This window comes from Cnephaeus nilssonii (assembly GCF_951640355.1).
Source record: "Cnephaeus nilssonii genome assembly, chromosome: 19".
Classification (NCBI taxonomy): Eukaryota; Metazoa; Chordata; class Mammalia; order Chiroptera; family Vespertilionidae; genus Cnephaeus; species Cnephaeus nilssonii.
The window spans coordinates 16,509,871-16,532,461 of NC_137090.1; the positions used below are offsets into that span (position 1 = coordinate 16,509,871).

Consider the following 22,591-nt stretch of genomic DNA (forward strand, 5'->3'; position numbering starts at 1 on the left):
AAATATATAGCTTTTTTTATTTAAAGGGATTGATTCGTGTGTGTTTTTTATTGACTCCGCATTCATTGTTTGATCCAATTATAGCTATAAAAACAACTTTTCTGAAAAATTTTTTTAACTCTACTACAGACACACAAACACTTCCAAGAAGTGTTTGCTGAATTTATTTCTTGAATGAAATACATGAATGAAATGATATCATAGCAGCCACAGAGTAATAGCTAAGCCTCTCAACTGTTGTGAGTGGAAACGGTTAAGACTATTCCGTTATAGACTAATCCTAAGAACTGCTCTCCCTTTAAGTAGACAGCGCCGACTCTCCAGGCCAGGGGCTGGTGAACTTTTTCTGTGAAGATCCAGGTGGCAGGTACTTAAGGCTCTGGGTGCTGTCAGGCCTCTGTCACAGCTATTCAACTCTGCCGCTGAAGTGGGAAACTAGCCACAGACAGACAAAGCTCCTGGACCAGATGGCTTCACAGTTACGTCTTACCAAACATTCAAAGAAGAATTAGCACGGATCCTTCTCAAACTATTCCAAAAATGTTAAGAGAAGGAAAGACCCCGAAGCTCATTTTAAGAGGCCAGCATTATCCTGATTCCAAAACCAGAGAAAGGCATTACAAAGCAAGAAAATGGTAGGCTAATCTCCCTGATGAACATAGATGCAAAAATCTTCAACAAAATATCAGCAATACGTTAGAAAGATCACACACCACCATCAAGTGGGATTCTTTTCTTGGGATGCAAGGTTGGTTTAATATCTGCAAATCAATGAATGTGATACACCACGTAAACAAAACGAAGGATAAAAATCATATGATCAATAGATGCAGAAAAAGCACTTGATAAAACCTAGCACCCATTTATAATAAAAACTCTCAGCAAAGTAGAAATAGAGGGGACATACCTCAATATAATGAAAATCATACATTATATGACAAACCCAGAGCTAACATCATACTCAATGGGGAAAAAACTGTTTTCCTCAAGATCAGGAACAAGACAGGGATGTCTACTGTCACTCCTATTCAAACACAGTCCTGGAAGTTCTGGCCACAGCCATTGGACAAGAAGAAGAAATAAAAGGATTCCAAATTGGAAAGGAAGAAGTAAAACTGTCATCATTTGCAGATAATATGATACTATCTGTACAGAACCCTAAAGATTCCACCAAAAAACTACTAGAACTCATCAATAAATTCAGTAAAGTAGCAGGATACCAAGTTCATATTCAGTAATTGGTTGCATTTTTATACACCAATAATGGACTATCAGAAAGAGGAACTAAGAAAAACAATCCCATGTACAACTGCATAAAAAAACACACACACATAAAATACCTAGGAATAAGTGTAACCAACGGTGCAAAAGGCATGTACTTGGAAAATTATGAGATACTAAAGAAAGAAATAGAAGAAAGGCACAAATAAATGGAAACATATACTGTGCTCTTGGATAGAAAGAATTAATATCATTAAAATGTCCAAACTATTCAAAGCAATCTATAAATTCAATGCAAACCCTATCAAAACACGAAGGGCATTTTCCACAAAACTAGAACACATAATCCAAATATTTATATAGAACCACAAAAGACCCCAAATAGCCACAGCAACCTTGAGAAAGAAGAACGAAGTTGATGGTAACATACTACTTAATATCATAGAAACACACACACAGACCATCTGGGGGGTGTGGCTCAGCCTGTACACCAAAGGGTCTCAGGCTCATTCCCAGTCAGGGTGCACACGAAAGGCAGCCGATCGGTGTTTCTCTCTCTCTCTCTCTCTCTCTCTCTCTCTCTTCCTCTTTCTCTCTCACTAAAGTCAATAAAAACATTTAAAAAGAGAGAGAGAAAGAAAATGGTTTTCAAATCAGGGTTCCCATGGTCCAGGTCACCATTGACGTTCATGGGAGGTATTTATTATACTTGCATTTCTGTATGCCTCAAATATTCTAAAATTCATAAAGAAATGGTCATGAATCCTTATTTTTTTAAAATATATTTTTATTGCTTTCAGAGAGGAAGGGAGAAGGAGAGAGAGATAGAAACATCAATGATGAGAGAGAATCATTGATGGACTGCCTCCTGCTCGCCCCCTACTGGGGATCGAACCCGCAACCCAGGCATGTGCCCTTGACCGGAATCAAACCCAGGACCCTTCAGTGCACAGGCCAACACTCTATCCACTGAGCCAAACCAGCTAGGGCATGAATCCTTATTTTTAAAATGCTCCCAGATATGAGGCTCTCTAATAGGGATCTGGCATTTAGAAGCCATTTCCTTTAAATTCTTAAGTGGTAATGAACACTACTTTAAGTGACTAACTTAAAGTCATTTCGGGCATGTTACATGCTTAAAGGTCACTCGGACGAGTATACATTGTATTGATAAAAGCGATGTCCTTGTCTTTGGATTTGTCTTGGGCACAGATGTTAATAGGAGTGAGGGCTACAAGCCCAACAGGTGGGCCCACTGTCTCATAAGTAAGGAGCCTAGTGCCCTCTGGTGGTCTGTTCCTGCATTGACTGCCTCAGGGTCCAGAACAAGAAAAGTGACAAGTTCAACTTGCAACTTCACTCTTCACGTTAAATAACCTCTCATATCCAAATCGTAAGTACTGTAGTGACTACGAATTTCTTAAGGGCAAATTAGATACCAAAACTGGTATCCCAAACCTCTATCTATAAAGGCTTTAAAAAATACATATATATATATATATATATATATATATATATATATATATATATATATATATTATTGATTTCAGAGGGAGAGAGAGAAACATCAGTGATGAGAATCTTGGACCAGCTGCCTCCTGCACACCCCCTACTGGGGACCAAGCCAGTCATGTGCCCTAACCGGGAAATTGAACTGTGACCTCCTAGTTCACAGGTGAACACTCAACCACTTAGCAAAGCCAGTGGGGCTCCATGATGTTTTTTTTTTTTTTTTAAATGTCTCAACTGGCAGCAAATGCTTTGCTGGATATTGAATCTCTTTTTTAAAAAATATATTTTTATTGATTTCAGAGAGGAAGGGAGAGGGAGAGATAGAAACATCAATGATGAGAAAGAACCATCAATCAGCTGCCTCCTGCACGCCCTCCACTGGGGATGGAGCCCGCAACCTGGGCATGTGGCCTTAGTCGGAATCGAACCCAGGACCCTTCAGGCCGTCTATCCACCGAGCCAAACCAGCTAAGGCGGAACCTTTTTTTTTTTTTTATGTTGTTTCTTATTTCTGATTTCTCTCCCTTTGAGCAACCCCAGCGGCCCTACTTAAGAGAAAAGAGGTTGAAAAAGAGTTTGACCTTATAACCCCTTTTATAAACAACTGGAAGAAAATGGTAGGTTTCCAGCTTGCGGTATTTTATTTCGGATGAGGTCATGCAGCAGAGGAAACAAAGCACCACTGGGAGCAGGGAGACGGGGATCTGGTTTCATTGCTGCCACTGGTGTCACCGCACACAATTTCCTTTGCGGCCAGACTTGTCTCCCCGCTTGGAAGGGCCTCGCAGCGTTCACGGGATTAACACTTCACAGTGCTGCTCCCGAGAGTGAAAATGCAGGTGAAGGAAACACCACACCTTTGGCAACAGCTGGAGAGCAACAGCAAGACCCAGAAGTGAACCAGGGCCCAGCCAGAGGCCCTTCCGGGGCTCACACCCCTGCTGCCTGAATGTCAACACTCACTGTACTGCCCGGGGGGACGGCGCAGGCCCTTTTCCTTAAAAAAAGTTGTTTTCTCCCATTAATTCAACTTCACAGGCACATCCTTCCATGGAGACCACAAGGCGGTCCTAGTGGGGGCACTTGGAATGCGCCCTGTAACTGAGCCGCGCTGTCTGCGTAAAACAGCCAGAATCGGAAGACTTAGGACGAAAACAGAACGTAAATATCTCAGTAATGGGTACACTCATCACACGTTGGAACAATAGTTTGGATATGCTGAATTAAATAAAATGCATAAATGAGCTGAAATGCATTTCACCCGCTTCCTTCGGCATTGGCTCACGTGGCTACCGGGAACACGGTAATTCCGTACGCATGTGGCCATTATATTTGCATTGGCCGCTCTGCTCTAGATCACCCCTCGGGGCGGAGGACGGGACTTCAGACGCAAACGCTCTCGGAAAGCACTGTTTGCATGCTCTCCCCAGGACGGGATTCCACTTACTGCTCGGCGGCGGCCTCGCCACGCGGGTTTCCCGAGGCCTCCGGGGGGTGCCCCGACTGGAGCCGGGACACGTGGGCGCGGCCAGAGCTCCCCTCGGCGGCGGAGGTCCCAGCCCGGGGAGGCGGAGTCACAGCCTGCGCTCCGGCCCGGCCGCGGGGGGAGGAAGTCCCGGGTCGGCAGGCGGGGAGCAGCTGAGACGCCGCCGGCTCACAGCTGCTGGTCCGGGCTCCCCGCTCCGGCACCGCACGGACCGCTACGCCGCTTCCTGTGGGGGCAGGGCCGGCGCAGGGCGGGCGGAGGGCCAGCCGGCCTGCCGGGGTTTAGCACGCTCGCTCCCAAGAGGATACCAGCCCGCCCCCGGGTCCTCTGAGGGTTCGAAATTTACAAGTATTCAGATCAGGTGAATTTGCGGCCCCAAGAACAAGCTGGGCGACTAGACTCTAAGTAGGATCTTTGCAGCCTTCTATTTAAACCACCGCCCCACCCCCTTCACAGTCTTGGCGGAATGAAATGTTAACACTTAATCCTTCCCTTGACCCGAGAGATACTACTAATTCCACCCGCACCAAAGTGCACAGCATTTCGGATTCACTTAATTTTCTCCATTCAGCATTTGCAGAGCAAAACTTACATAGATTTCATGTTTAGCAACTACAGAAATTACGGATAGGGCATAAAATATAGTTGCAGTAAACAAATCTTAACCCTAAGAAATTGCCCAAAGGTACGCACAACCCACTAGTTACACACAACATTTAGGTGATGGTTGCTAAATAAATGCCTGTTACATAAAACTCATGTTTGTCCAACTTTTAACAAGACTAAATGACGTGTTTCTTCAACAGAAGATCTTTTTCCTGCTCTCACAGTGCAGAGTAGGTACAAATGGGCATTACATATTGTCTAAATAATTGTAACCCCAATACCACACCTCTGCCCTGTCAGAGTTCATTTAGCATTGTAACTACAGGCATACCTTAGAGATATTGGGGGTCGGGTTCCAGACCACAGCAATAAAGGAAATATTGCAATCATGTGAGTGACATCAATATTTTGGGGTTCCCAGTGCATATAAGTCATGCTTACACCATGATACAGGGCAGGATCAGTAAACAGTTTATTCCAATGAAACACTCCATACAAAAGAAAGCATAATGTGCAAGTATTTTAATTACTCCTATTTGAAGGTTCTTATTTTTGGACAACAGCAAGGCATTTTATTATCCACTCTTTCCACTCCTTAAAGGCTTCCACAGGTTTGGGCAAACTCACATTACCATCATGACCATGTTTCGGAGTAACTCGGGGCGTGTCAGCAGATTCATCATCAATCCACCTCACCAGTGCCTTGAAAAGAAGAAAAGAGATTAATATTTTAACAAAGCACAGCAAATAGTTTTAGGCAAGAGAAAAACACTGGCTTCTAAATCAGATTCTCTGAATTGGTGACTTAGATTACCCATAAAGATGTTCCATTTGATAAAGATGGTTATGAATATGAAAAGAACACTTAGCTAACATACTGAGTGAACGAATATACACCCAAAATATGCTATGATGATAAATTACAGTCACATATGCATTGGAGAAAAGATGAAAAATAAATACAGTAATCCTCGCAGTTTTTTAGGGCGGGAGAATATTGTTTTCTCAATTTGCTAAATGTCCACAAGGTATTAAACTACGCTTTTGATTTGATGTGAATGCATACACATAGGTTAAGTGTACTCACAGCTAAGAGTAGACATATGAAGGTACATGTAGATGTGTAATGCAGTTACCTGAATGGGTAGTTGTACCATGAGTAGTTTTGATGTTTGTGGGCATGTGAGGACACACATACCTTCACACATGCTGAGACTATATATTTTCCCTTTCCCTTCTCAAAATCATCTTTTCCTCCTAATAACTATACCTCTGTCCCATATTTGGTAAGGTGAATCACCTCCACATTTTTATCGTTTTTAAAAAGGAACTTTGCACACACATCAACATTTACTCTGTTCTGAAGATTCAGGCTCTCTTGTCATAAATGAATGGCAAATGCAGAAACCTCTTCCACCATTGCTCATGAACTACAAGTGTAAGGCACTCAGAGGCAAGTCAAGTTTTTAAGGAGGATATTTCTCTCTCCTTTTTTTTTTAACCACAGCTTCCTGCTTATCTCTGCACTAATTTCCTCTGATAAATGACAGCTCCAGAGAAGGGCCTAATGTAAAATCATAGTTTGCTATTTATATAACCACTTCTCCCTTTTGGGGACCCCACCCCAATTTACTTTGTATCTTTCTACAATGTTGAAGCCAATAGCACATTGCAACTTGCGTAAACAGATAGGGCACAGATCCAGGGGGCGCCGGTCAGCTTCTTCCAAGTGGTTGGAGCCTTGCATTAGGCATGCAAGCCACTGGCAGTGTCGAAGTCCAAATATGTGTCCAATCTCGTGGGTTAAAGTCTGCAAGACATTCACACCGAGGCTTTACAGAGCCATCATCAACAGTAAGTTACACACCCCTGCTTTTCCTTACTTTTCTAAGAAACAGATTTGTAGGAATCAACTCCCTTACCATCATCCCCAAAACTTCAATCTGCCTGAAGACTTAACCCCTCATTTCCTTAAATGTCTTCCTGCTTTCCTCACTTCACTTAACCACTTAATTACCGGACCAGGGTTTCTCAATTTCGACACCACTGATACTTTGGGTGGGAACATTCTTGGGGAAGGAGGCTATCCTGTGCCCTGAAGGATGCTTAGCAGCATCCCTGGCCTCTCCCTACTAGATGCCAATAGCACCCACTCCCCAACTGTGACAACCAGAACTATCCCCCCTCATGGCCAAATGATCCCTGGTGGTGAGACTGCGGCTGGGTAAGAGCCTGCGTAACCATTTAAAGCCTCGGGCCCTTGCCCCAGAGATGCTGTGTCAGTGGGTCTGGAAGGAGGGGCTTGACCTGCACGTTAACAAGCACACGAGGTGATACCGATGCAGGGAATGTTCACTGAAAACACTGCTCTATGAGGTGATGGTCTCAAACCCCACAGAGAGTACTGGTAGAAGCGGAAAAGCCTATGTCCATACGAGGAGACAGACTTTCCCAGGAGCGGGGGGGGGGGGGGGGGGGGGGGGGAAGACATCAGGAACTGTCAGTAGGCAGGAGCCTGGAGACCAAGAGCAAGCCATCCTCCTTAACCCTCCAGGCCCCAGGAAGGCAGCTTTCCCTGATGGCCAACAGCAGCCTGAAAGGGTGGGCTACCTACTCACACAGAATTCCGGAATTAAACTAATGGTGAGGATGTGGGCACAGCCAAGGCTGCGTATAACTAATAGGACAAAAAACGGGCACAGATACTGTACATTTCAGTATTAAGGTATCCATTATTTCAGTCAAGCAACAGCCACCCAAAGTAGACAAGTGATTCAAGCTCATGGATGATATTACCTGGAGGAGCGTGGGTGTGCTGTGCAGTGGAGGGAGTTAAGACCTCTTTACTGATAATCCTGTTAGATTCTGTAAACAACTCACCTTGCAGGACCGAAGCAGCAAAACACTAGTCACGTCAGGAGTGTAATAGTTATCAAACGCCGAATAGTCACGCGAAGATTGCCTCTGCGGCGCCTTCACCTTGCCTTTGTAGCTTGAGCTGTAAAAGTCACCGCCATACCTGGCAAAGCTGAATATCCCCACGCCTACGGAGAGAGGACAAGCGACAGCAGAATGACAGTAAGATTCCTGAAGGGCGTCCGGCCAGGGAGTGCGTGTCTGTCTGTACCCCTGTCTTCACAGAGTCCAATGTGCTTCAGTTTGCCAAGACAAAGGAGGACGTTGCCCCAGATTTTCCTCTCAAAACTCTTCTACTATCCAATGTGTCCTTTCTTATAAAGCTCAATCGCCTTGAGGTCAAATGCTTGACAAACTGGAAGTTATGGAGGGTTTGGTTTTCCCACAAAAGAAGTCTTTTTCTCAAAGAATAGTCCAAATCAAGTACTCCAGAAAGAGCAATGAAAATGATCACATGAACAACACACGCTCACGATTTTTCTCTTTAAGAACACTATAAAAAGCCCAGCCAGCTTGGTTCAGTGGTTGAGCGTTGACCTATGAACCAGGAGGTCAGGTTCGATTCCCAGTCAGGGCACAGGTCCAGGTTGCGGGCTCGATCCCCAGTGTGGGGCGTGCTGGAGGCAGCGGTTCAATGGTTCTCTCTTCATTGATGTTTCTATCTCTCTCCCCCTCTCCATCCCTCTCTGAAATCAATTTTTAAACCCCACGATAAACAGATCTCCATGACCTATGTGTCAGTGAGGGGGCCTTTCCTTCCCTCAGGCCACGCCCCTGAGGCCGTGGAGGCCATGCCAGCGCCTTTAGACAACAGACAGAACCTCTTCCCCTCCTCCCCCTCCTTAAGCACAGCACCACTCTATAACGTGGCTGGAGTCAGAGGACCAGAATAAACCTTCTTGTAACTGACTTCCTGTGTTAGGTCTTAGGCTTGTCTAAACCATCTTCACACACATGGAGGACAGAGTATGATTTTCAACTCATTCTAATGAGGATTGCCTTATAATCTGACTTGTTTACATTCCCACTTTTATTTAGGCCTCTCTTCCAGTTCTTATTTGAAAGTCATAAGGAGCCTTTTTGTTACAGAAATGATTTCATAGTAAGTTTGTCCGATCCAACTTGGTTCAGAAAGAATCTTCCTTGGAAAGTGTCCACTGGTATTTGAAATTTAGGGAGAAGAAAACATTCTGGAAGTTAAGAAAACTGAATCTACTCATGTGTCACAAGTAACCTCCTCGGGCCAAAAAGTGTGGGCGTGTTTTACTGCAATACCTTTAGTAAGAACATCTCGGAGGCACGCTTCCTAATGATTGTACAGAAAGAAGACTGTTTTCTGTATAATTAAACATTTCTCAGTTTAAAAGCACAAATCTTTGTAAGCCTGAGAGAATAAAGTCACTTTGTAAACTTGGCAGATCAATGCTGCTAGCTTGCTACTATTTCTTGTATGTGATGCAATATTTATGAAACTGAAGAAAATTAAAGTAGAAACATTTTGGAGGAATGCTTCCTGACCTCCTCAAATGTACAAGATAAATTAGCCAGCAATCTATAATAATAAAAGCGTAATACGCTAATTAGACTGGACAACCGGAAGACCTTCCGGACGAAGCCAGGGCAGCCACGGCTGCGAGGGCCGAGCCCCTTGCACAAATTTCGTGCATCGGGCCTCTAGTATCTACATAAATAGTTTTAATTTTTTTTTAATTTTCCATCTCTACCAGGTTAAAAAGAAAAGGAGAGAAAACAATTTAGCTCATACAAGTTCATTTTTTATAGAAAGGCAGCACAACTCAGGAACACAGCAGTGACCCAAGTCTCCAAGAGAGTGCATTGGTAGGGTCATGGGGAGAGTGGGGCCGTAAGATAATAGAGAATTGAGGATGAAGAGGTAGTGCCCTGGGCCCCTACTTCAGATGAATGGGTAAGAGGAGATAGCTAATAGAAACATCTGTCAGAGGGAGGCTAATATGTGATCCAGACAGTCCATACACTTGGTATCATAAAGCACAGTGCTGGTACTTGCCCACCATCCCCAAAACACTAGTGGACAACCACTCCACTTAGTTCTCTGGACCTTTCCCCTTCAAACGGGTCTCTGGGCCTTGGGAGAAGGGTAGAGAAATAAGAGCAAAAATGGACATGAGGGCCCTGGCTGGGTGGCTCAGTTGGTTGGAATGTTGTCCCAAACAATTCCTAGGTTACAGATTCAATCCCCAGTTGGGGTACGTACAGGAGGCAACCGATCTCCCTCCCTCCCTCCCTCCCTCCCTAATCAATAAATATATCCTCAAGTGAAGATTTTTTTAAAAAATGGATGAATAGGAGAACAGAAGTGAAGACAAAAAAAAAATAGGCACCCTAACCGGTTTGGCTCAGTGGATAGAGCGTCGGCCTGTGAACTGAAAGGTCCCAGGTTCGATTCTGGTCAAGGGCACATGCCCGGGGTTGTGGGCTTGATCCCCAGTGGTGGACCTGCAGGAGGCAGCTGATCCATGATTCACTCTCATTGTGGATGTTTCTATCTCTCTCTCCCTCTTCCTTCCTCTCTGAAATCAATAAAAATATATTTTTTAAAAATAGGCAAAAAATATTATTTTCTTCTGGATCCTTGCCCACCCCCAATATTACCATGCAGAGTTTCTAATGAGTCAAAGTTTACTATATCTCCAATCACAGACTGAAGTTTACTTTTAAAAATAAAATAACAAATTATTTTCTTTTAAAATAAAATAACACACAGGACAAGCACACACTTATAAAGCAATCTGTGGCTATTCCATCTATGCAAAATGACTACAAAAAGTTAAAAAAAACACACAATTAAGCAAGATTTTCACTGACGTTAATGAGAGCTCAAATATCCTTCATCAAAATTATAATGGAATTTTTTCCCTTTTTCAGCATCTTCCAATATTCTCAAGTTTAGAAAGTTTCTACAAACAATGCCAAAAAGGAATACCATCTGTCAAAGAGGCCTGTCCAAAGACAAAATTCCAGGAGTCTCTCGGGTAAAGATCAATCATTGTTACTCCCACAATGCAGAAGGCATCCTCAGGTTTCTTCTTTTTTAAGAAGTGCAGGATGTGCCCTATTCAAAAAGATATGTACATGTGTTATATCTATATCTATATCTATCTATCTATCTATCTATCTATCTATCTATCTATCTATCTCCACATCCTGACTCAATTAAAATTGTGAAGTTGTTTAATTCACCTGCATGTATTTGGAGGTTCTTCGTGTTGTCATTGACTCTAAAGGCACACCTTGTTGCAGAGACAGGAACTGGTTCTAGGAGTTTCACTGTCAAGCCATAGAAAAATGCTTCACAGTAGCCCTTGAGCCATTTCACATATTCTTCACTGACCGTTCTGGTATTTCCTAGAGATCCTATAATATGGAAGAAAAGTTAAAGACAGACGTTAGGATGATTAAAACACTCTGTCTATAATTATGGATTGGAATTAGAAACCAATTAAATCTAAATTTTCAAAACACCTTTATCATTCAGTAACACGAATATGATTTAGAAACACAATATCTTCTCTTAAGGCAGTTTGGCTAAAAACTTCCACTAGTGAATCAGATGAACAGCCCAAACTATCCCTGGCAACGGCACCACAGCACAACCAAACCAAACGCAGCATATGACAGTATATACCAATGCACTGTATATAAATACTGTGTTTCTCTCGAGAGGGTGTCTTTCTGGAAGGATCACTGAAAAACTCTTCAAAGTCTTGGGGAGGCTCAGGATGGGAGGTGATCCAATCGGACTGAGAATGCAAGATGATGGGCCCGAAGAGATCACTGGCTGGTTGGAAGGCTTCGTTCATCAAACGCCGTTCTGCAGCATCAAACTTCTCATACTGGGACACAAGTGCTGGGTTCTTTGAGATGAGAGCTGTTCTAAGTGTCTGTTCCGAGTGCCGTACTGTTTTCATCTACCAAGAAGACCAAGCTCGTCAAACATAAAATGTGATATCCACCCCGGAGACTTCAATCTATCTATCCTCCACATACGTCTCAAATTTCTCCCAAAATGGAATGTCTGACGACCGTATTTTTCCGTGTATAAGACGCTATTTTTTTCTAAAATCGTTAGACTGAAAATCGAGAAGTGTCTTATACACGGAAGTCAGCCAAGGAGGGAGCCGTGCAGGTGTGTAGTTGCCCATACCTTGTCAAACAGGCTTCCTCCAATCACGAGCCTTATTGTTCCTGATGTCAGCTGATGCGGTAGTTGGAGGTGGAGGTGGAGAGTGCGAAGATGCAACAGGGACCAGAGCGTTCTGAGCCCGTAAAGATGGCAAAAAATAAAAAGATAAATGCCGGTAAGCGATTGTCTTACTCTGCAAAATTCAAACTGAATGTCATCAGCTATGCAAAAGAGCATGGAAATAGAGCTGCAGAGAGACAATTTGGACCTCCTCCCACTGAGTGTATGACCAGACAATGGAGAAAACAGGAAGAACAACTCCTTAAGATGCCAAAAAAAGAAGGCGGCCTTAAAAGGAAAACCAGCAAAATGTTTAAAATATTGATTTCTTAATTTTGGGTTGGAAAAGTGGGGGGTGTCTTATACATGGGGGTGTCTTATACACGGAAAAATACAGTACTTATGCCTTAGAGGGGCCACACCAAAGTACAGTTTGCTTTCCCCATTTTCAATCAATTTCTTGGGGAGGGTATCTGACAAAGTGAAAAAAAAAAATCATGAAAATCATTCCTCCATCTCTTATGGAACCTGACCCCATTATAAAAACTGGTGGTAATCCATAAGAGCATGACCTGATTTCTAATTTCCTTCTGTCATCTGGGTAATGACAGCGATATTATGAGTTGACTCACTAAGGCCACATGAGAAATACTCATCCTTCCCAACATGACTCAAAGGTGTCCAAGACCAAACAGAGAAGCAATGTAAGAACGGCCAGTTCTGTACCTGAACTGCAGCCACTTCGGGTTATGGTCACGAGGTCATGTCACCCTGGGGAAGACGTCAGTGACAAGCAGAAGCCAGACTCACAATGACAGGTCTCTTCTGCTCACATCCTGTTTTTAGGTAGAGCTTCCATCCTTCCCTTTGAATGGGGGGGCATACAGCTGTTCCACCACGAGGCTTTGTGAGTTAGGAAGGGAAAAAACGGGACATTTATGTCTGGAACCTATCATATTTTCTAACTATCTGTAGATTTTTTCCAGCTTATAGACAACTGATGGGAAAATTTAAGTTCATGGCTGTTCTGGCTGGATATCTGAACCCTGGGGTTTGGGGTGTGGGAGAAATTCCCAAACTGGTCTCTAGTGTCAAAGCTCTGACCAGAGCACAGAATCACCCTCACCGCCCCACAGCTGGGCTGAAATGGGACAAAATAAGAGGCAAGATGTTCCCTCCTGTATTCTTCCTACCTTCAGGAACACTGCCCATCGAAGTGTTCACACGTCAGGGCTTGGTCGGGAAAGTGTGCGGGTGCCTTCACCCTAATATCAAACAGGTAGAGTTTTATTTTTGTTTTGTTTTTTAAAAGCCCAATATTAAAAAGTCTCCCGGACCTACTCTGGGTGGAGCCTCAGGGGGCAGGACAGGGTCGCCCCGGTGGGCTGCGGGCCTGCGATCCTGCCAGCGCTAAACCAGCACACCCCGGGCGACCGGGACAAGCTGGTCACCAGAGCTGGTTGCCTATAGCAACTGGCGCCTGGGGCTCGTCCCCGAGCGGGCGCGACGGGGTCCCCGACTGGGGGCGGTGGGGGATTCCCCGGGGACTCTCGCTACGTCTTCTCTCCCAGAGGAGCCTCCGCACAGGCCGGGCCTTCCTCCCCGGAGACACCTCCGCCCCCGCAGTCCTCCCAGCTTCCGCCGCGGCTGCCCCTCCCACAGCCTCATCCCTCAGCACCGACCGCGACCGCCCCCTTCGCTGCCACCCGGTGGCGCAGCCCAGGGGCCCGGGCCCGGGCACGACGCCGCCGCCGCCGCGGTACCTGCACCCCGCCCGGCCTCCCCGTCGCCAGACCGCCCGCCAACCGCGGCGGGCCCTGCGCGCTTGCGCATTGCGCTCTGCCCTTTGCCCCGCCCCCTCGCGCAAGGCCCCGCCCCTGGACCCGCCACGCCCTCGCCACGCCCCTTCGCGTACAGCGGTCTCCCCGCGACCAGTCCGGGTCCTAACAAGCGCTGCCCTGGTCGCCCAGAGCAGAAGAGGGTCGCCTGGGGGAACCAGCCCCCGCGGTCGCCTTTCCTCCCGGGGCCCTCGCGGGGCGCCGCCTCTGGTCCCTAAGGGCCGCGCTGGGCCGGGGGGACGCCGGAGCGAGGCCTCGCCCTTCGTCGAGGCCGCGGTTTCCCCTGGGGCCGCGCCGCGGTGGTCGGGTTTGCATGTTTGTGACTGTGCTCGGCGGGCCGTGGGTTTGAAAAGTGACTAATTTAACCAGCCTGGCCCCAAACAAGTCAGCCGTGACCGGGGACTGACGCACAGCCGCGGCACGCGCTCCCCGGCGCCGTCACCCCTGTACTTTCCCTGTATTTGGCTGCAGCGACTGCAACGGTGGGGCGCACGGAAGCGCCGGCCGCCACCGCGACGAGCAGGTGCAGCGCGCCGAGGGCGGGCGGCGCGGAGGCGGTGTCGGGGCCCGATGACGCCGGCGGGGGTTCTCTCCACCCAGGGGAGGCGTCCCGCGGAGGCGGGGAATGGACGTCGGGGCTGAAGTAGCTCTGTGGCCTTGGGGAGGCCGCTTACCCTCCCGGCCTCGCGGGTCGCATAGGGAAGAGGAGCGGAGAGAGCCCTGGTCCCCAAGGCCCCCTTCAGCCCTGGAAGCTGAGTGTGTCACAGCAGAGGACCCTCCGACCCGCCCGTCCACCGCCCCCTGTGCATCCCAGTGGCCATCAAACGTTAGGACACGGCGGATGGTCAGGCCGGCTAATGCCACCGAGTGCTGCCAAGGACAAGCCGTGACCACATGGGCACCCCCTCCCCGCCCCTCCAAACAAGCCCAGCCTCCCCCAGACCCTCCTTCCTATCCAGCTCAGTCCCTTCTTCCCCAGGTTTGTCCCATGCACTCCATTCAGTTCCTCGGAGCCACTTCCTACCAAGGAAGCCCTATTCCATTAGATTCTCTTCCAAGACCTTCACCTTAAGGGACACCCAACGTTTCCTCCCTGGTCCTCCCTTCTTCCCTCTCAACCTTCACTCACATACGCTCCTAAGCCGTGTTTTTCATTTCTAAGCCACTGTCCTACCACTACACAGTAACCTCTGTTCTTTTGAAGTTCAGGACAGTTTACCATACTCTGGTGTTTCTTCATCCAAAACCCTCTTCCCGAGCTCCAGCAAGGAAACATACACTGTCCAAGGTTAAAAAAGAACATCTGTAACAAAATTAGAAGGCTACAGAAAGGAGAGAAATGCAACATATATATGGCAAATGACGGGTTTAAAAATGGCTTTACAAAGCAATAGGGAAGAGCAAAGAACATAAATGTAAAATGAGCAAAGGACACAGACAATTTGAATCATTCATTAACGTGTTCAATTTCACTAATAATTATAATAAAACGATAACCACTCTAATGCTTTTTCTTACCTATTAAATTGACAAAGCTATTTTGAAACAATTTCAAGCTTACGGAAAAGCAGCAAGAATAGCATAAAGAATTACTATATAAAGAATTACTTCACTGAAACCGGTTTGGCTCAGTGGATAGAGCGTCGGCCTGCGGACTGAAAGGTCCCAGGTTTGATTCCAGTCAAGGGCATGTACATTGGTTGCGGGCACATCCCCCGGTGGAGGGTGTGCAGGAGGCAGCTGGTCGATGTTTCTCTCTCATCGATGTTTCTAGCTCTCTATCCCTCTCCCTTCCTCTCTGTAAAAAATCAATAAAATATATTTTTTTAAAAAAAAGAATTACTTCATCCAGATTCCCCAACTGTTAACATTTTACCTCATTTGCTTTCTCTCTCTCTCTCTCTCTCTCTCTCTCTCTCTCTCTCTCTCTCTCTCTATATATATATATATATATATATATATATATATATATATATATAATTTTTTTCCTGAACTATTTGAGAGTAAGCTACAGATATGATGTCCCTTTACTCCTAAATACTTTAGTGGATATTTTCTAAAACCCAGTACACTTTCATAAAAAACCATAGTGCCATTAAATCCTATCAGTATAAACTCAGGTTTTAATTGTGGCCCTTCAGCCTCCCCCAATCCATTTTCTGTACAGTCTCTGAATTTTACTCACCCTGTCATTCCACTAATTACAAATTCATTTGGATTAATAAGCAATCTATCATTCACTTTCCCATAGTTCTTTGGTTTCATTTAAGAATGACTAAGTATATGAAAATATCCAAGTACATGTTGTTAAAAGCGAAATGGTACTGACGGGGTTGTAATGAAAAGTAGCAGCCCCCTCCCCCCCATAGGTCAGGTCCCAAGGGGCTTCTGATGTCAGCTCCTCAACTGTTTCCCTGGTATTTAGCTTTCTAAGCAGTGGGTGTGTAATGAGATTTCTGGATCTGTTGACTTAAGGTAGTACCTGTTGATTGATTGCCATGATAGATGGGGACTGAACTCTCATACACCCTCCCACTTCCCACCTCTCATTCTTCTCAATGTACTTACATCACATATTTTGATCGACTCTAGAGTCAGTGTATAGTTTACGATGATCATGCAAACATTGCTCACCATAGAACCAAGTAGTAGACGATGGCTTTGCCCTCTTTCTTGTAGAATTCTTTATTTTTTGCCTGGAGTTCATAATCATTTCTGTTATTTATTTGTTTTTTTAATTATAAAAGATTCATTTTCTTAGTGTCTGATGATCTCCTCTCTTAATTCTTCTTTTTTTTTTTTTTTAATGCTTCATCATCTCTTGTCAATAATATTTTCTACATAGCCCAAGCATGTTGGTTCCATTTTTTTCTTTTTCTGGGAAACTCCATTCTGGAGCTCTCCATCCCCCTGTCCCAATCTGGACTGGTCTTCTCTGGGTTATCACCCTGGGACTGCAAGGACACTCTACTCTGTTGGATCCCCTGTTTCTTATATTGTGTGTCCTCCTGATGTTGTTTTTTTGTTTCTTTTTTCACCTTTGATTGCAATAGCACATCCCCCCCCCTCTCTCGCAGAACCATCTATATATATAAAAGCCTAAGTGACCAAACGACCAGTTGACCAGTCGCTATGATATGCACTGACCACCAGGGGACAGATGCTCAACGCATAGAATTGGGCTCCCTCCTGTCTGGATCGGGCAGAAACAGGCTATCTGACATCCCCTGAGGGGTCCCGGATTGCGAGAGGGCGCAGGTCAGGCCGAGAGAGCCCACTGGTGCATGAATTCGTGCACTGGGCCTCTAGTTAGAAATAAAGATACATAGAGACAAATATTGTGAAATCTTGCATATGTGAAAATAGTTTTATTCTACCCTCATACTTGACTGAGAGTTTCCCTGGATTGGTATGGAATTTTAGGTTGATAATCTTTTTCCCTCAAAATTATGAAGAGTTTGTTTCATTTTCTTCTCACTTCTAATAATGCTATTTTTGATTCCTAATCCTTTGTATGTTACCTGCTTTTTTAAGGAAGATCTCAAGGACTTCCCTTTATCCTTAGAGTTCAGAAGAACTCTGAGATTTTAACGTTTATATGTTTTTTTAAAGATGTGCCCTGGTCTGGGCCTTTTTCCCATTCATTTTGTTGCTCACTCAGTGGGCCCTTCAATCTTGAGACTTACCCTTCCATTCTAAGAATTTTTCTCATAATATTTGTTTACAATTTCCTTCCCTCCATTTTTTTTTTTCTGGATGTGGGAGTTTCCTCTGATTTTTTTATCTTTCATAGTTTCCATATATCATTTTGTACTATTTTCTGAAGTTTTCATCAACTATTTCTTCCTTTTCTTTTTATTTATTTTCAAACATTGTATTCTCCAATAGCCAAAAGCCCTTTCTTGTTCTGATTGTTTATTTTGCAGCCTTTCTCCTTTCGTGGGTAAGATAGCTCCTCTTGGCTCTCTGTGGATATTAACTAGGCTACTTTTAACGTTTTGTTCCGCTGTTTGCTCTGTTATGCTTCCTCTCCCCGCCCCCCCATGTTAGAACTTTCCACAAACGTCTGGCGACCCTTGGCTCTCTGTTGAGATTTCATCCTGAGGCACAAAAAGCCGGCTGGTGGCTCTGTGTGCATGAGAGTGGCGTATCCACTGTGGAGTTTCTCGGAGGTGGCCAGAGAGCCAGCTAAACCACTGAGCGGCGATGGAGTACCCGGTGTCTGAACCTGTGGCCATCCTGTTTGTTCCAAGGAAGGATTCTTTCCTAACTAACTGCCAGTGCTCTGGGAGCTGGGTGGTGTGAGTAGCCCCACTCATGAGTGTGGGGAGATTCTGCACTTTTAACCCCCTTTTCACACCCCCTCGACCTTACTGCCCACGATGACTCTCAAGGGTCACAACCAACCTGTTTTAACATGAGAAAATAGGAGGAGGGTTTCAGTCACGCACCTGCCAGCATGAATTCCTATCTGCTAGCTGGCTTCTTCTTAGCCCTGACCCGGTACCAGCTGAACGGAGGAAATTGGTCAGGAAGTGGGGACAGGTGGGGAATTTGTGGTCAAGAGTCCCCCAGCAGGAGAGCCGCCCAGAGAGCCGGGAGGGTGCTGCAGGTTAGGCACAGGGACCTGAGTGCCACAAGGGAGGTGGAAGATGGAAGAGGAAGTTAACTCACATTTCGATGGTACTCAGAGCCAGGGCTGTGGGTGGACAGCGAGAGTTCTCCCTCCTGCCCTCAAAGGCCCAGCGCGCAGGGACAGTGGGGGTTAAATGGCACCACGCAGTGAACCTGAGAACCGGTCACCCTGGAAAGGTGGTTTCCAGGGGAAACACAAGCTCCAAACAAGCACCTCGCAAATGCTCTTTTGGACCCTGTCCTGCTCGCAAACGGAGGCTTGATTTGCCGGCAATGGGCCCGAAGAGCGGGGCCATTAGCAGAAATACAAAGCCAAAAGCCGTCCAGTCCATTAGGTTAGAAGAGGACTTTTCTATCTTTCATTATTTATGATTTGTGACTTGGGTTACCGTTTCCCGGAACAAACAGTTACAGTTTTATTTCAGCTCACTGGCGCACACAGATGCTTATCATCAATCACGCTGCCGATTGCTGAGCAGAGGCTCCGGCCTCTGGGGCCGCGGCCGCTTCTGCCGTTCTCCGATATCTCGTCCGGCAGGTTGTTTTCTGTGCCAACGGTTTCCAAAAGCTCCCGCAATCTGGTGCCTGTGTGTGCATCTACACAGACACCCACGAGTGTCTCCATATTTATCTTGCAAGTGCGTACAGTACACTCACAAAATGAGCGAAAGCAGGCATTAGTGTTCACTTTAAGAATGTCACTCCCCCAAACACAAGCATTAGGGTCCCCAGAATCCTCCGCAGCATTTAGGACTCCTTGGGTGGGAGCTCAGACTGTTGGCTTGAGGGGAGGAAGAAGGGGCAGGTCAAGTGGCCTCGGTGACCTCTGGGGGTGCCGTGATCCCCTGGGCGACTTCCCCAGTCATCGGTGAAGGACAGTCCCCTCTGAAATTCTGAGTGTTTCTCCCACGTTCCCCTTTTCAGTCTCCACGAAGGCGGGGGCGGGGAGGCCGTAACTGAGACACAGACGAAAGAGGAAGTGTCTCAGCAATAACCAAACATAATAGAGAGCCCACTCAGTCAGTGACCTCTATGGAAAAACTGAAAACATCCTCTGCGTCCTTATAGACCTTCAGGGGGCGGGGGTGGGGGTAGGGGGTGGTGGTTGGAGCTGCTGCCCAGAAGCACCAAGCCTCCCTCTGGCCGGGTCTTTGCTGGGAGCTGAGAACAGATGGCTGCCCGCTCCAGGGCTTCTGATGTGTCTGAGGCTAGACGGGCCTCCTTGTCCCTGTGTGACCCGCCAGGCTTCTTTCTCACAACGCGGAGATGCCCAGGCTGTGTTCAATGCAGGTGCCATCAGAGGGGGCCACCCTAGGACCATGAGCCATGAGCACCCCGCCGCCAATTCACCCTCCAAGTCAGTCAGCAACGCCCACTGAGCACCGGTGGGGTCCAGCTGGTGCTGACTCAGGGACAGGATGGAGGAGATGAAGACACGACAGAGAGTGGCCGGTGACAGGACCAAGTGTGGAGCAGAGGAAACAGGAAAGAGAGCATCGCCAGAGTTGGCACTTGAGTGACTAAAAAACCCGTATTTCTTGTGCAATGTGAAATACATTTCTGCTTCCCTGGCCGGTTTGGCTCAGTGGATAGAGCGTTGGCTAAAAAACCCATATTTCTTGTGCAATGTAAAATACCTTTCTGCTTCCCTGGCCGGTTTGGCTCAGTGGATAGAGCGTTGGCCTGCAGACTGAAGGGTCCTGGGTTCAATTCTGGTCAAGGGCAGGTACTTTGGTTGCAGGCTCAATCCCTGGGCCTGAGGGGGGGGGGGTGGGGGGAACACATGCAGGAGGCAATCAGTCAATGATTCTCTCTCACACTGATGTTTCTCTGTCTCTCCCCATCCCTTCCACTCTCTCTAAAAATCAATGGAGGTGAGGATTCACAAAAAACAAGTTGTTAGCAGTGCAGATGTACCAGCCCTATAAAACCCATATCCAAAACCCAAAAAACTCTGAAAAATAACTTTCTACTCGAGTCAATGCAATGAAGATTATAGTAAGACAGGCTTATAATAAAACATCTGGAAGGACAGAAGAGTAGACAAAAGAAAAAAATCACTCCTGGTCCTTCTGCCCGGACATAACCTGTGTGGCCGATGGCTGAACTTTTAGATATTGATGTGGGCCCATTTGTTACATAACTGTGATCATACGGAACCTCAAAAACTGTACATACTGACTCTTCCATGCATTTCATTCCTTTGCCAGAAGGAACACTCTACATCACAGCATTGTCTACAATCCCCAAAACCTAAAGATGAATGCTCATCCTTAGCAGTTCAGCCAAATAAATCTCGTAATAATATAATAGGTAGTCATTTAAAAGGCTGATCCCACACTATATTTATTAACATAGAAGGATATCGCCAAGATCTTGCTGAGTTTTTTAAAAGTTTTCAAAATAGTCTATATAATTTGAGCCTATTTATAGCCCAGCATGGGTGTGTGTGTGTAAAGAGGATGTTTGCCAAATAGTCACAATGGCTCTCCCTAGAAGGAGGGTTTTCTGTGCTGTTTACTTTCTTTATATTATACTAGAGGCCCGGTGCACGAAATTCGTGCTTATAATGAGGGGGGGGGGGTCCCTCAGCCCGACCTGTGTCCTCTCGCAGTCTGGGACCCCTCAAGGGATGTCCGACTGCCAGGGAACGGGCCTAAACCGGCAGTCAGACATCCCCCGAGGGGTCCTTAGTGCTGCTGTGGAGGCAGGAGAGACTCCCGCCACCGCTGCTGTGCTCATCAGCCATGAGCCCGGCTTCTGGCTGAGTGGCACTCCCCCTGTGGGAGTGCACTGACCACCAGGGGGCAGCTGTTGCATTGAGCGCCTGACCTCTGGTGGTCAGTGCATGTCATAGCGACCGGTTGTTCCACCGTTCGGTTGATTTGCATATTAGCCTTTTATTATATAGGATTTTTAGTACTATTAAAAACTTTTTTGCAATGAGCATTTGCTAGTTTTATATTTTTTTAAACTTTATTTAAAAATTTTATTTAAATCTGCCTGGCCAGTGTGGCGTGGTGATTGAGTATAAACCTATGAACCAAGAGGTCATGGTTTGATTCCCCGTCAGGGCACATGCCTGAGTTTCTGGGCTAGATCCTCAGTAGGGGGCAGTGCAGGAGGCAGCCCATCAGTGATTCTCATCATTGATGTTTCTATCTCTCCCTCTCCCTTCCTCTCTGAAATCAAGCAATCAATCAATATGTATATAAAATTTATTTAAATCTATACTATCAGCATAAAATGTATCTATTATATAGTAAGTGAAAATGTGAGTTACCAAACCTATACATAGTATAATACCATTTTTGGCATTTTACATTTTTATATGCAAATTTACATATTTTATATATAAAATTGCAAATACAAAAATATGTAAATTATAAACATTAGATATAACATTTACATATATGTATTCATAAAACTAGTTTAAAAATTTATCTTTTTAAAATATATTTTTTATTGATTTCAGAAAGGAAGGGAAAGGGAGACAGATAGAAACATCAATGATGAGAGAGAATCCTCGATCAATTGGCTGCCTCCTGAACGCCCAGGCATGTGCCCTTGACCGGAATTGAACCTGGGACCCTTCCGTCCGCAGGCCGATGCTCTATGCACTGAGCCAAACCAGCTAGGGCTTGTATTTTTATTTTAAATGCCGATTCTGTGTTATATTTTAAACAATGACATTTCTATTGTCGGGGAGAAACACCATGTTTGTGGCTGAGTCTTGGAGAAGTACGGACTGGCCAGGACTGGACCATCCGGTCCAGGCTGAGGGAACAGCTCGTACCAAAGGCACGAAGCGTGGCGAGGGTCAGGCCAGCCGCCCCGCCCCTGGCATCTGACACCACAGCGCTCCCCCTTCTGCAACTTTCCTCTTCCCTCTGGGTCACGTTCCTTCTGGGCTGCTCAGCGGCACCAGCCAGCCAAGCAGGCGCTGGGCGGCCCCGAGGGAACAGACAGGGCCAACGACCTTGGTGTTGTTGGGGCGGGGACTCCGTAGAGATCACGAGGATTCAACCCACCTCATTCACAATATTCTAGAGGTTCAGGCTTGGGCACCACAGGAGAGAGAGCAGAAGGCATGGTTAACGGACCCAGGTTCAAGTCGAGGCACTACCAACACCCCGCACCCAGCCCCCACCC

General features: G+C 46.1%; 2 protein-coding genes across 14 annotated transcripts in view; both read right to left on the bottom strand.

Annotated features, from left to right (window-relative positions):
• The window catches only part of ARSG (arylsulfatase G), an 88,254-nt gene extending 83,738 nt beyond the window's left edge, over positions 1 to 4,516 (bottom strand). For all 6 annotated transcript variants that reach the window (XM_079798557.1, XM_079798554.1, XM_079798555.1 and 3 more), the window contains exon 1: positions 4,181 to 4,516. The gene's annotated coding sequence lies outside the window, so the exon portion shown is untranslated. The remainder of the gene's footprint in view (positions 1 to 4,180) is intronic.
• A 781-nt stretch (positions 4,517 to 5,297) lies between these two features.
• Positions 5,298 to 13,900, bottom strand: AMZ2 (archaelysin family metallopeptidase 2). Of its 8 annotated transcripts, none has more exons than XM_079799039.1 (10): positions 13,882 to 13,900; positions 13,160 to 13,231; positions 12,693 to 12,869; positions 11,928 to 12,039; positions 11,409 to 11,691; positions 10,964 to 11,137; positions 10,707 to 10,835; positions 7,706 to 7,869; positions 6,459 to 6,635; positions 5,298 to 5,527 (listed from the first exon to the last, which is right to left on the bottom strand). In XM_079799039.1, exons 5-10 carry the CDS (start codon positions 11,689 to 11,691, stop codon positions 5,372 to 5,374), a joined length of 1,083 nt encoding a protein of 360 aa, XP_079655165.1. In that variant the 5' UTR covers positions 11,928 to 12,039; positions 12,693 to 12,869; positions 13,160 to 13,231; positions 13,882 to 13,900; the 3' UTR covers positions 5,298 to 5,371. The 8 variants fall into 8 exon arrangements, with proteins under 8 accessions (XP_079655165.1, XP_079655163.1, XP_079655164.1 ...); XM_079799037.1 differs by lacking the exon at positions 13,882 to 13,900 and adding an exon at positions 13,730 to 13,781; XM_079799038.1 differs by lacking the exon at positions 13,882 to 13,900 and adding an exon at positions 13,649 to 13,731.
• Positions 13,901 to 22,591: the final 8,691 nt, after the last annotated feature.